General features: G+C 38.4%; 1 gene segment (V, D, J or C); it reads left to right on the top strand.

Moving 5' to 3' along the window:
- The first annotated feature begins 3,991 nt into the window (after positions 1-3,991).
- Positions 3,992-4,674, top strand: LOC114634276. The segment is given in 2 exon segments: positions 3,992-4,120; positions 4,316-4,674. Coding segments are annotated over 2 exon segments (408 nt in total).
- The last annotated feature ends 10,114 nt before the right edge of the window (positions 4,675-14,788 follow it).

Here is a 14,788-nt window from a genome sequence, read left to right as displayed (position 1 = left end):
TGACCAATTACTCATAGGAAACATGTTATAAGCCTCAAAATTTTCTGAGAAACATCATGCTAATGGGAAAGGTTTAAAGAAAATAATTTTCATCATTTGTCAGCAAGCCAAAGAAATAATAAAAAATGTCCTACATATTCTCTATAAAACCAAACTCCATTGCCTTTTGTTAGTAACCCCAGGGGTACTAAAAGTGACATCTGGCAGATGAACATTTTCCACTTTGCAGAATTTGGAAAACAAAGGATATTCACCATACCATTGACACATTCTCAGGGTTTCAATGACCAACTGCTTTAAGTTCTGAAACAATTGATTGTGTAAGTACAATTTAATAGAAATCATTGCAATTATGAGGATACTGAACAAATTAAATTCTCTAATAAGGTGGAATAATTCTTTGCATATTATAATATAAAGCATGTTACTAGCATACCACATAATCCCACAGGACAAGCAGTTATAGAAAGGGCCAATCACATCTTAAAAGAGGTGCTTATTAAACAAAAAAGGAAGACTAAAAATTCCTAGGGTCAGAACAAATATTGCGTTGTTAACTCTCAATTTTCTAATTGTTGGTGAAAAAAAAACCAAAAACCAAAACAGCAGCTGAGAGACACCAAATTACTGGGGGAAAAAATAAAGCTGAGGAACTAGGCCAACTAATATACTGTAAGGATATCTTGACATTAGAATGGAAACCTATTCTAGTTTTGAGACAAGGAGTGGTTATGCTTTTGAATCTACTAGGAATGAAAAAATTATGGTTACCAACAAAACTTAAAAAAATCAGATCTGACCAGGGAAAACCTCTTAGAAATGTATGTCTTTACAAAGCAAGTAGCCCATATGATTCACAGACTGCCCCAGTTACTGATTTTTTCAAAAAATGCATGTAAACCAGCTTCAAAGTCTAGCACAAGTGATTGATCACACAGAGACTGGGTATACACAGAGAGTAGACAATACAGTCACATTTTCTCAGTATTTTGGCCAGTTGTGAACCTGTTTTAACCACTATCTACAGCCAAATTGGTTTCTAAAATGAATGCTAGCAATAGCACCAATCTACGTAGTTAAATATAAGGATTATAAAGCAGTTTGATGCCATATCATTAAGAATAACTAGAATAGTAGTTTTCTTCTTATAGCCTTATGACCTCCACAGCCATGGTCCCTTGACCAGGTTTTCTGAACCAGGCATTATAATCAATATCGTATAATTTCAGATTAGAATAGGGAAAATAACCTAATCATTCATCTGGATTACAAATGATAACAGCCTCCAATTTTTTCTTTTTTGTGTGTCAACACAACATTGTGAGAAAATGATCACAATAAAATCATGTTTTCATTGAATAAATTTTTTGCCAAAGTTGCCCTGAACCCATGAAAATTTCCATGTGTCCGTATCTTAAATGATCAAATTCCAAGTGTACCTTACCTTGTATATCTTACCAAAAATAATATTACACTAATATATTATCTGAATTATAGATAATCCTCCAATATCTACTATTTCTTGTCACTGATATTGGGTAGTTATAGCCATTCATCCAGAGAGCCAAGTTCAGCCTAATGTTGTTTCAGTATATTTTGCATCTCAGTCTGACTTTCCCTAAACCTCCAGGCAGAGTGGATCCACGGAAGATGCTTCTGTGTCCCAGGAGCTCAAGATCATTAAATTCAGATTTCGTGGCTCCAAAGCTGGGAGGATTCATCTCTGTTATTTTAGTCAGCTGGTTTGTAGTGCATTTTAAACCACAGCCCAAGGAATCAAATGCACTGGGACATTGTGAAAACAGATTTGTGAGAAAAGCAGTGAGTAAGGCTGTCAGGCATTTTTTTTTGATTTTACATAAAAGAACATGGATATTTTACCTGCTCAGTTCCTATGCTCTTCCCATAAATTCTGTGAGAAGCGCATATTTAACTGCAGGAGTCTTTGGATTTGTCAGACACCTGTGTCCATGTGTCCAATCTGAATGAACAGCAATAAATGACAAGAGAGCACAGTTTGAGCTCACTGCAGCTGTCACAAAATGAAGTACAAAGTTTAGTGAGGATCAAGATCACATAACTTGTTAGACACTGATGGCAGTTGTTGCTCATCTGGTATATTCTTCAGTTTGAGATTGGGAAATATTTTGTTCATTAATTAATTAATTAATAGTTCAAGTTACATCCCAATTGCAGACCTCTTTTCTCCCTGAGTCCACTGTATACAACTTCTTCCCCTATATCTTCCTTCCTTTTTTCTTTGAGAAAGGGGAGGTCCCCACAACACCCTGGGTACCAACACACTATGGTACATCAAGTCACTGCAGGACAAGGCACAACCTCTTCCACTGAGGCTAGACAAGGCAGCCTAGTTAGGAGAACAGGGTCCACAGTCAGACAAGAAAGTCATGAAAAGTTCTTTCTACAGTTGTTGGGAGATTCACATGAATACCAAGTTTCATATGTGCTACATATGTGCAGGGGGTGAGCGGGAAGCGACTAGGTATAGTCCCTTGAATTCTGTTTGGTTGGCTGTTCAGTCTCTGAGAGTCCACCAAGGGCCCAGGTTATTTGATTCTGTTGGTCTTCTTAGGAAGTCTCCATCCTCTCTGGGTTCCTCAATCCTTGTCCTAACTCACAAGGCTCTTTGAATTTCCTCTGATGTTTGGTCTCTACATCTGTTTTGGCCAGCTACTGGGTAGAGTCTCTCAGATGACAGTTATGCTAGGTTCCCCTCCACCCGCTATTCTCCTCCTCATATTTGGCCTGCTGGGTCTTCCAACATGCCCAGCAGCTGTAAGGTCTGACCTTTCCCTGCTGTGATCCATCTTCAGGTATACACAGCCACCTGCAATTCTGGAGGCCTGCAGCTATCAGGGACCAATAGGTGAGATTCCTAACCCCAATTTCTTGCCTCTGCCCCTCCAGGAAAACCCAGCAGGGAGTCCCTCCTATCCTGTCTCTACTTCTTGTCTCAAGGCACAACTCTGCCTGCTTCCTTGTAGTCCTGATGCTACCCATAACCTGCCCTCTCCCCCAGCAGGTCCAGAAGCTGTGAGGTCTGCCCTGTCCTTTGTGTTCCATTTTCTCTTCCATACCTCGATCAGCAATCCTGGATGTCTGCAGCCTTCAGGGACTACCAGCTTTGCTTCCATCTCTGGAGGCCTGTTGCAACCCAGGGCATCCAGAGGCCTGAAGCCATCAGTGACTATCAGCTCTCCTTGTATCCCTAGAAACTTGCTGTCACTTAGGACAAAGAGTTCTACCTGCAGTCTCAGTGGCCTGCTGTTATCAGGAGATTACCAGCTTTACCTGTATCACTGGAGTCTTCAGGAACTACCAGTCCTGCCAACACCAGAGATTGGAAGCTTCCTTAACTCACAAACTATTTCTCTGTTATGTTGGTATGTCAGTAGTTTATAAATGATAGCTGAACATGCTGATCACAAATCATTTAATGTTTTGTACTTGAAAAGTTTCTGTGTAAAATGATATATTTAATGCAAAATAAAAGAAAAATGCATATTGATTAAATGTATATTTAATTTCAATTATAGTCTGATTTAATTTTAGCACATTAATATCAGAAGAATAATTCACTTTGGATATCAATAACATGAATTGTCTTCTATCAGATTAATGATATATATTCATTACTGTCTTTTATAGGACTTTTTTTTTACTGTTTCTTTCTTGTATTTTTGTGATTTTTTTCTCAGCATATCTTATCATGTTTTCTATAATGATCAATCTGAGATAGCTCTCTTAAAGTTTCAAAAAAGTCAACTGATTTAAATATGTCTTGTATTTTAACCCAAACCTACTAGGTCCCGTAATGGATTTCTGTTGGTGATGAGTAGCCAATCACTTTCAGTGTTTTTTTATGCTTTCTCTGATGGCATTTTGTCTGTTGATTGACCCCAGGCACTCACACACATACTGACCAGGCATTTGTTCTTCATTTTCTCTCTGCTTTGCATGGTTTCCTCCAGCCCAGCCCAGCTGCTCAGAATTTATAAACCAGGCCTTTGAATTGCAATCGAACTGCATCAGACAGGCAGGGGGAGCAAGATGGAATTACAGACCCAGGTCCTCATATTTCTGTTGCTTTGGGTACATGGTAAGATATTTAAAGTATTAAAATGTTTTCAAAGTTTCATCTTTGTATAAGAAATTTGCAATATGTGCCAGTGTGCAATATTTCTTACATAATAATACTATGACATTATAAGGACATTTAAATGATAAATTATACCTGGTATTATAATCTATGTTTGTGTATGTATGTGTGTCCACTGTGTATTCATTTTTGCAGGTATTTGTGGGGACATTGTGATGACCCAGTCTCCTTCCTTTTTGGCTGTGTCAGCAAGAGAGAAGGTCACTATGAGCTGCAAGTCCAGTCAGAGTCTTTTATGGAGTAAAGACCAGAAGAACTACATGGCCTGGTACCAGCAGAAACCAGGACAGTCTCCTAAACTGCTGATCTACTATGCATCCACTAGAGCATCTGGGGTTCCTGATCGCTTCACAGGCAGTGGATCTGGGACAGATTTCACTCTGACCATCAGCAGAGTGCAGGCTGAAGACCTGGCAGATTATTACTGTCAGCAGAGTTATGATACTCCTCCCACAGTGCTTCAGCCTCCTACAGAAACTTCCTTTAAAATTTAAACAACTGTATACACGACACCCAGCCCTGGGCATGCACACTTCTCCCTTTTGCCTGAGACCTGTTGTGCCTGAAAAACTGACAAAAATGTTTACAGAGCCCAGTAAAAACTAATGTATTAAATGCCTCTTAGGTCTTTTGGTTTAAAAAGTCTATACAGCAAAATACACAGTATTATTTTTCTATTCCTTCTGTAACAATTTACCACTAACAATGCTGATGGAACATGAGCGATTTATCTTTTTACAGTTTTTACAGTTCTGTAAATTTGATATCTAATGTAAGACCCTATGGACTGAATTGGTAATATTGGTATACTGTTTGATTAGGAGTGTATAGGAAAATTTTTTTCTACTTTTTTTCTAGTTCCTAGAGGGTTTTCTTACTTCCTTAATGATATCCCTTTTCCATTTTTCCTCATTTTTCCTTTTATGAATCTTATTTGTTTTCTTTTTATTTAATTATCTTTATGTACATGTGTGCATCTGTGTGTGTGTGTGTGTGTGTGTGTGTGTGTGTGTGTGAACACCTGCAGATGAATATGTTCAGTGCCATTTTTGTGGAGGTCGGAGGACAACTAGGAATTTATTTTGTTTTTGCCAAGTGGCTTCTGGGGTCTCAGGTCTGACACTAGGCTTGGTGGCAAGTACCTTTGTCCTATGTGTAATGTTGCTTCTTCTTAAAATTCTTTATTGATATTTACTCATTTTATGCAAGTTTTATAGCAGAATGTCTTTCAAGTAAGTCATATATTTTGACTATGCCCACTAACTTTCCCCATTTGCATTTCCCTTTCATCTTGTTTCAGTGGGGCTATTTTTGACCTATCAGCAACATAACTACTGATAAAGAGACTTTAATATTTTAAGGCTTAGGCCTTTTCTGGGCAGTCTCCCAGCTACACTAACTTGACTTGTCCTTGTCAGGAGCCATAATAGGACAAGTTAATAATTAGCAGGTGATGATCCTGAAAAGGCCTGCCTTGGATTATTATATAATCTGCAACAGGTGCGTTCTTCTTTAGCAAGGCTGTAAGGGACTCATTTTTAGGAAAGATTCCTGCTATTAATATGCTTTTCCTATTACTATTAAACATATATAACAATCACTGTACATAATTAACAATCGAACATACAGAGATATACCTTAACACATTGTACTGCAACATCTTGTTATTTTTTCTAGTCTACTTCTCTCTCTGTCTGTCTCTCTCATTCTCTCTGTTTCCTTTTTCTATCTAAATGCATATATACACATATGTACATAGGTACACATACGTACACATATACACATGTATATACAAATAAACACCACACATATATACACATGCACATACACACATGTATACACATACTCACACAGATACACACTTATAGATGCATACATACATACATACATACATACATACATACATACATAAATTTTACATACAACATATTAAGGATCCAAAAAGGAGAGAAAATATAACATCTGTTGCCCTTGTTTCTGGGGCCACATATGAATCTAAAATATTTTTATCTCTTTTTCAACTGTGGAGACTGAGATACTAGATATTCCCATCCTAAATATGACCCAGTGTGACAAATGCTCTTTCTTTAGAATATCTTGTTAGTCCAGCACTGGATTTTGTAGTAAAGGATAAATAAAGTCCAGTTGCTTTTACTTCTTGCTCAGGATCACAATGTGAAAAGCACTGTTGCTTGAAAACTTTGATATTGTTGAGACTAGAAAGTGTTTCAAGAACTCTCCATTCTTTAGAATATTCAAAGAACACTTATTTTTGTCTTACAGTTTTAAAAATTGGAGTTTTTGGGAAAGAGGGAGGGAGAGAGAGAGAGAGAGAGACAGAGACAGAGACAGAGAGACAGAGACCGATAACAGAGAGAGATGGGGAGTATGAAGTTGGGTGGGTAGGGAGGAGGAAAGAATCTGACAGGAGTTGGGGAAAAGGAAGCAAGATCAAAATATATAAGTTTTTTAAAAAGAAATGGTGAAAATTGAACAAGGCAGTCATAAAATTCCTTAGGATGTGTTTGAGCTGCTCCGTGAATGGTTTTGCCAATCTTACCTACCACTGAGATGAGAGCAGGTGTCCCGCTGATTATGAGCTTTACTGAGCTGCTTTGCGTTGGGCATGATTGCATACTCAAATAATCTTCAAAGCCTGTGACCAGAAAAGGAGTCTCTAGTCCAGTTCTAAGAGATGGGGTCAGCTGCTCTCTTGCTCTGGGTGCTGATGCTATGAGTACAAAGTGAGACAGTCCAACAAAGCATTATGAGCTTCTACAGTAGCCATGCATGTTTCCCATGTCTCTGGGGGCTTGATCATTGGAATTATGACATTTAAAATTTCTTTTTAACCATCATATTTTCTCTTTTATTTCCTAATAGTTGAGTGATGCCTGTGATTTTTGCCACAGGTGTCATAAATATCACACTGAGATGGTTTAAGTATGCCTATAACTGTAGTGTTTGTGTACTTATCATTCCAGGATCTACTGGGGACACTGTACTGACCCAGTCTTCAGCTTCATTGGCTGTGTCTCTGGGACAAATGGATGCCATATCCTGCAAGTTCTGTGAGAGCGTCACTGACACACTGTACAACAGCAGTATGCAGTAGTATCAACAGAACCCTTAACAGCTTCCCATAGTCCTGATTTATGAATCATCCAGTGTATATCCTGGTGTTTTTGTCAGGTTGAGTGGTAGTTGGGCTGAGACAGATTTCATACTCATCTGTAGAAGCCAACAATGCTGCAAGCTATTACCACCATCATGGTAAGGAATTTCCTCCACAGGTCTCTAGTCTAAACAAAATACTCCTGGACTTGTTGCTCAATAAGATTCCAACTGTCACATATTTCTTTCTCTCTAAACATCTCTAGCAAACATCTTTAGGTTTCTTTAAAAAAAAAGTATACTGGCTAAATTTATGCCAACTTGATACATAAGGAGTCATCTAAGAGTAGGCAACCCTGATTAAATGCCTCCACAAGTATTGGTATATAGGCAAGCCTGTAGAGCATTTTCTTAATTAGTAAATGATGTGGGATGTCCCTATAAAATATCAGTGAAACAATCACTGAGCTTGTGGTCCTGAGTTTTATTAGACAGCAGGCTGAACCAGCCATGTGAGCAAGCTAGTACCCCTCAGTGTCCTCTGCATCAGGTCCTGCCTCCAGGTTCCTGCCCTGGCTTATTTGAATTTCTGTTCTAACCTCCTTCAGTGATGGACTATGGATGGGGAAGTATAAACCATATAAACACTTTTATCCCCAAATTGTTTTTATCATGGCATTTCATTGAAAGTGTTGTGACCTAACACTTAAAGTAAAACCTGAAATGCACAGTGTTTATACTGGTGCATATGTTTCCCTGTACATGTTATAATTAATTTCCTTTCTACATGGTGACCTCTATTTAATTTCTTAAAGAATTTGTTTTAGATTTAATAACTTTTTGATTTAGTAGGTGGCAATACTAAATATGAAGAAACATTTTCCATTCATTTAAAATAAAAGAACCTCATATACTTAGGAATGTTAGTTTTCTAACTTTCAAATACAGATTATATTCTCACCCTAATGTTTTATTTTTCACTTCATCAACTGGATTTGACTTCTAAACATTTGAGAAAAGGTCTTACTTCATAGTCCTATGAAATATAATGACCAATCTCTATTTGACCCCACGGACTACGTGTCTTTTTCCTCCTGTGTGCCGAGATTCCAGGTATATATCATCATGTTCAGATGTTTTACATTTTCAGTCGATCTTACTTTGCAAGTGATGTAATTCCAGAAGTCTGAGTATAAACAGCCACAATCCCTAGTAGTTTAGTTACTACATGCCTTTCCATCTCCAACTTGACCTTCCATGTTGTCTCAACAAGAGCTAGACATCTAAATAAAATGATCCTTCACCACAGAGACTGAGGGATACTGGAGGCTAGCATGGCCTTTGATATGCAAACACAGGTGTGTATCAATTTAGAGTACTTTGTTCCTTCTTCCAGAGACAAGAAAAATTATCTATTTCATAAGTTTCTGATTAGTGCTGACTTTTATCTAACCACCAGAAATGCTTCTATAGTCCAACTTGAGCTAAGTCTAGACACAATTTTAGACCAAGTAAGTGGATCTCTTGTATTGGGATGCTTGATGTTTTCTGGTATGTCTGTCTAACTGTCAGCATTCGCAAAAGTTACTCTTTCATACCAGTTGCTCATCTTGATCTCCCCAAAGATCAAGACTCATCAGACCAATGATAATCATGTTTAAGTGATGATTTTCTTCTTGATGGCACTTTTTAACCTGAGAGTCAAAGGTACCCTGGGGAGGGGAGACCCCACTCAAGCCACAAGAACTCATGGCCACCCAAAAGACTCAGAGACACCGATCTTGATGTAACCAGCAAGAGGTATATTTCAATCAGTGTGCTGAGGCTGAGATCCCGGTAACCCACGCAGGGGCAGAGGAGCTCGACCCCTAGCGAGGGGAGTGTTGGATATTTAAAGGAGAAAACCACAAACTAGGGTGAGTGGGGAGGGATAACTTTGGAAAGTGTCAGAGTTCAGGGAACAATCATGGAGAAAGTGCCAGCCCATTACTCAGCATATGGCAGGGTTCAAGGGACAATTTAGGGAAGTATAGGTTTTTTTTCTCAAGGTTCAATCTTATTTAACCATATCATTTACATTATCTACTTTGTGGTTAGCCAAGTTCTTGTTCTTGGAGCACAAAGCCCTAGAACTAGCCAACCTGCTCTTCTGGCTCTTTTTACTGTTAGTCTGCTAGAAGTGAAAATTCTATTAACCCTTCAAGAGGATTGTTCAAAATCATCTTTGTCATGGGAATGAGAATGTTAAGTCCATAGGTGCCTTATTCTGCAAAGTAGTGGCATACTGCTTTTCCACAGTCATGTGTGTACACAGAAATTTAAATTAGTTTCAACACATTAGCAATATACTTAGTAGCACCAATAATACAAAAGTGTTGGATTAAGGAAAAAAGTTAAACACTTCCCCTTGGTGTCAATTAACCCATAACTAGACCAGATTTGAATTCTGCATTTCATGCCTTGTGTCTTCCATCCTGTCTGTTTATGATTCTGAATCTGGCTCTGCCTGAAGGTTGTTTTGTGAATCTATTCTTGTGTCATTCTTTGCTGTGCATTTAATGAACAGCACAAAAATCCACATGTGAATATGGGAGGAAGAATGCAGGATTATTTACAGAACTTTTAAACAGAATTTTACAATGGATTAAGTCAAAGATTACAACTGACCCTAACTGACTCAGATAACAGTATTACAAACATTATTGTTGTCAATCAATATACACATGTGACAAGCAATAATATAACCTTTATGGTGGTTATTTGTTTTTTAGGATTGTTTTAAACCTCTATTATTTTTGCTTTCTAGAAATGATAAGTAGAGCATGCATGCCTTACTCTGTGTAATGGGCATAGAAGAATACATAAATTCTTGTTGGAGCCATGTAGTAGCACAGGTTGTAAAAGTTGATTACTTGGGAAAGTGAAAGGTTTATAATTACATTATTCACTTAAAGGCAGGCTAAACAAATAGGCTAAGTATCAGCAGGATATTAGTCATAAGCATTAAGTGTCCTCAAGATGTATTATTAACTCTAGATATGAGGTCCAACAAAAGTTCAGTCTATTAGAATATAAGAGATATTTTTGTCTCTCTGCCTGGAACCCTGCTGGCCATGTCAGACTGGGAATCAGCTAAGCAATCTTTATCCCATATCTTCAGCCAATTTCCCACACTGGATCCACCAAACCCTGGGATACTCTCTGCCTGAAAACCAGCTGGCCTCTACAGCCTGGAAATTATTTAAGTAATATACACTCCCCCTCCTTTCCTCTATATGAATTACCCAGTCTCATACCCAGCCCTGAAACAGATTATCTTTTCTGCCACAATTCCAGAGGCACCACACAGTTTTTCTTGTTGGACTCCATGTTCCTGCTCCTGGACTCTGAATTAGGTAGGATATTCTCACTCTCCTTTCTGTTCTCTAATTCCTATTCCTTACCCTCATCCCCAGTGCTGTAGCAGACATCTTGCAGGAGCCTGTTCAAATTCCAGGGAAGACGCAGCTTTCTTCTTTTCTATGAACCACTTGAAGCCCCTCTGGCCACACCTTTGAGCCTATCTCCACTCCAATACATCAAAACACATTCAATTCAACACTAACAATGCCACTTGTAGCAGGAACTCATATGTGTTCTCTATCAGGCAACCCAAAGCCACCACATGTTCCTGAGATCCAGAGATGGTAACAAACTCAAAGAATTTTATTATTTTCAAGAAATACAATATCCAACCAACATGGACAAGACCAAATCAATACTTAGAATCACAATCATTCCAAACCTAGAAGCATAAACACCAGCACAAAAATATAATCAAAACAACCTAATACAATATGTTTCTACCAGAAGCCAGCAATTATAGTATAAGTGGACCCAAGAAATTCAGCATAGCTGAAATACCAGATGAAAAATTCAACATGGCTATTTTGAACAAAGCCTTAAAGAAGAAATGAACAAGTCCATTAAAGAAATCTATGAAAACACAAAGTTTGGAATGAAATGAAGAAAATAGTTGAAGTCATGAAAGTATAAATAGAATTACCAAAAAGAAAAATTCCAAAACTGAGATTAAAATTGGAAATGAAAATTTTGCAATTAAAAAACTCAGTGGCAAGGCTCACCAACAGAATACAGAAGATGGAAGAGAGAATCTCAGTCTCTGAAGACATGCTAGAAGAAATGAATATTTTACCTGATGAAAATCTGTCCTCTACTATCAGATGGCCTAGACTCCCAGAGGGTGGGAGGGTGTTTCCTCTGCCTAATTACCCCTTGCAACCTGAGGATGTCAGAACAGTTGATACTGGGATTATGAAAGCAGGCCTTGTGTCTTTCTTGGTCAGTATAGTATCCGTGGCTTTGATGGTATGGGCAATGTTGGAGAGAAGCCAACACCAGAGTGTGAGAGCAGAATAGAGCTGGCCCTGCCATCCTTCCAGTGTGAGGTGTCATGTGTCAGTGATGATGCTCTCCCCACCTGTGACAGTTGAAGGAACTGGCCCTGAGTTTATGAGACCTGATGTGTTGGCCCTGTCCCTTGCCTGCCATAGTACTTTCGAGAGCAGGACCTGCACCTCATCTAGGCAGCACCGTGTATCTGATCTTAGTGGAGGAGGCACAAATAAGCTGGTCCTGGGAGAAGAGTGTGGGAGACTAGCCACTCATGTAGTGTGAGGTGGCCAATAGGTATGAGAAGATCCCTTTTCTAACTGCAGTGGCTGAGACAACTGACTGTGGGGCCATGAGAGCTGAAGACCTAGCCCTGCCAATTCATTGACTATAGCACTTGAGAGAGTGGGCCCTGCATCTTACCTGGGGAATAGAGTGGAGCTGAAACTGATGGAAACACAACAGGTACATCAGCCCTGAGTGTGGGAAAGCAGGAGATATGGCCTAGCCCTTCATAGGCTGCAGCACTTGGGAGAATGTGCCCAAAGTCTAATAGGGTAACATAGTGGAGCTGGCTCTGGAGGCATGCGAGAGCATAAGGGTTCTTGTCCAGTCGCCATGAAATCCAAAAATTTAACACTGTCTCATGCAGATGGTGGCATTGGTTGGCCTAGCTAGAGCACTGCTGAAGAATTAACCCGGTGGTCTTGATTAGAAAGAGCTGGCAATCTGATTAGCTCAGTTACTACCCAGGCCCAGATCCAGGGCTCTGAATTTGTCCACCTCCAAATCTCAATTATGTGCAAATGTTTGGGATTTATGAAAAGGCCATTCTTACTAATCCTTGCTGTAGGATCTCCATGACACAGAAAAACAACACATAATCCAGAGGAGACCTGAAGAGGAATCAATAATGATGGTGTCACAGAACCCAAAGGTCTTGAACCAGACCAATGACTCATTGCAATGAACATTTCCAAGTGAAGGTATGTGGACAGAGATATACTGTGAGACACACTGTGACATTACACATACTGTGATGAAATTCTTTCTAAGCTTTGTTATTGTTTGCTTCTTTGTATATTTTACTTTGGGGGAATTGCAAGAACAAATTATAAGGGGACAGGTGAGGTGAAAGTTTCTGGTTGTATTGGAGACACACTGGTGTTATGTGATGTTTTTTTGGAAGCTGTCTGGTGAAAATGCATGTGATGTTTTTGTTGTTGTTGTTGTTGTTGTTTTTGAGAAGATGCTTGAGAGGACATGCGATGTTTGGAAACAGTATAACACAACGGACTGTGGACGATGTGGTTTTCCTGCTGGTCTTCCCTGGGCTTCACTTATCCTAGGCTTCATTTGTCATGATTTAGTAGAGAGATGTGCACCAATGAATTTTGGATAGTTTTCCAACTGCTTGTAGATGCTTTGGCAAATGATCATCAGAGCCTCATGGTTTCTTCTGGATCGACCTGATGCTGTGAATTCCTGTTTGGTGTTTTGCTAGAGGATTGGACTGCAAACAATGAAGGCTGGAATTCCCCAAGGAACTAAATCTAAGCAGGCCCACATCTTCCTTGTCCTATTAGCTATTTTCCTCTCCTAAATTTCGTTGGTGGTCTTTAAGGGAGATTGAAATGCTTAAAAATCCTTATTAAGGTAGGCTTTATGCAATATAACCCTACAAATGGGAGATGAGCAGGACTTAGATGCTTGATCTGAAACTCACAAAGAATTAAAAAAAAATTTAAAAATCAAATGAATATAAGAATCCCAATGAAAAACCTAAAACAACCACTCTAATCAAGAAACAAACAAACAACAAAATTAATCTAAAAATTTCTGGGCACAAAACATCTAGGTAATTCAGGATTCTACACAAAGATCTAGTCTATGGATAAATTGTATTAGTAGGGGGAAACACTCAGATCAAAGTTACAGAAAACATTTTCAACAAAATGATAGAAAAATTTTCCCAAATATAAGATGGAAGAGTCTCTCAAGATACAAGAAGCACATGGAACACATTGACTATTTGACTGGGTCAGAAAAGAAACTCTTCATGACAAATACATTAAAGTATCAGAAGCAAGAAAGAACATTACGGAATATTAAAAGGAATAAAAATTTTTGATCACCAAATCAAAATAGGAAAAAAATTTCTACACTACCACAACAAAGTAAGAGGAACCAACAAACACTCACCACTGATAATGCAACACCTATGGTATCAATTCTCCAATAAGATACAGACAATAGATTGGGGTTGAAAATAGTATCTATCTTTCTGTTGCATCTAAAAACAGACCTTTATACCCTCACACCTTCACATCAAGGATAGACATTACCTTAGGTAAAAAGAAGGAAAAAACATATTCCAAGCAAATTGACCCAAGGAGCTAGCTGGTATAGCCATTCTAATATCTGAGAAAATAGACTTTACACTAAAACTAATTTCTTTGATTAGCTCTTCATCACTATGACAACATACCTTAATAATATTGGAGACACAAATATGTACAAAAGGGTCTTTGACATGCATCTGGATATATCTCATTTATATAGTTCTTTTCTTTGTTTCTGAAGTCCCATATTTACTTAAGTATTATTTATGTTCAACCTGAAGAATATTCTTCCAGTGTTTTTATTGAAAAACTGACTTGGAGGTGGCTCTATGAATAAAGTGCTTCCCAAATAAGTGTGAGGTCCTGGTTTTCACCCCAGGTACCCAAACAAAGTGAGATGCAGCAGCAACATGTGACTGTACTTGGAGTGATGCTATGGAAGATGAGAGACAGAGACAAGAGAATCCCTAGAAGACCCTGGGTCAGGCTGCCTTTCATGAGAATTGTGAACCCTGTCTCAAATAAAGTCAAAGGCAACAGCCACATCCAAGGTTGTCCTCTGATATTTGTGGCCTTCACAAATGAATATGAAAACATATAGACACCCCCAAAGACACAGAGGATAAATAAAATAATTAATTATTCTAGGAATTAATTATTTTGCTTCTCTTCATTGAGCCTTTATTTTTATTCACTTTTAGAAAACATTATCATTGAGTGTGTATAATTTTGAGTGATCAAGTTGTTCTTGAAATATCTT

This window comes from Grammomys surdaster, unplaced genomic scaffold, assembly GCF_004785775.1.
Source record: "Grammomys surdaster isolate TR1022 unplaced genomic scaffold, NIH_TR_1.0 931, whole genome shotgun sequence".
Classification (NCBI taxonomy): Eukaryota; Metazoa; Chordata; class Mammalia; order Rodentia; family Muridae; genus Grammomys; species Grammomys surdaster.
This window is presented reverse-complemented; position numbering and strand designations above follow the sequence as displayed.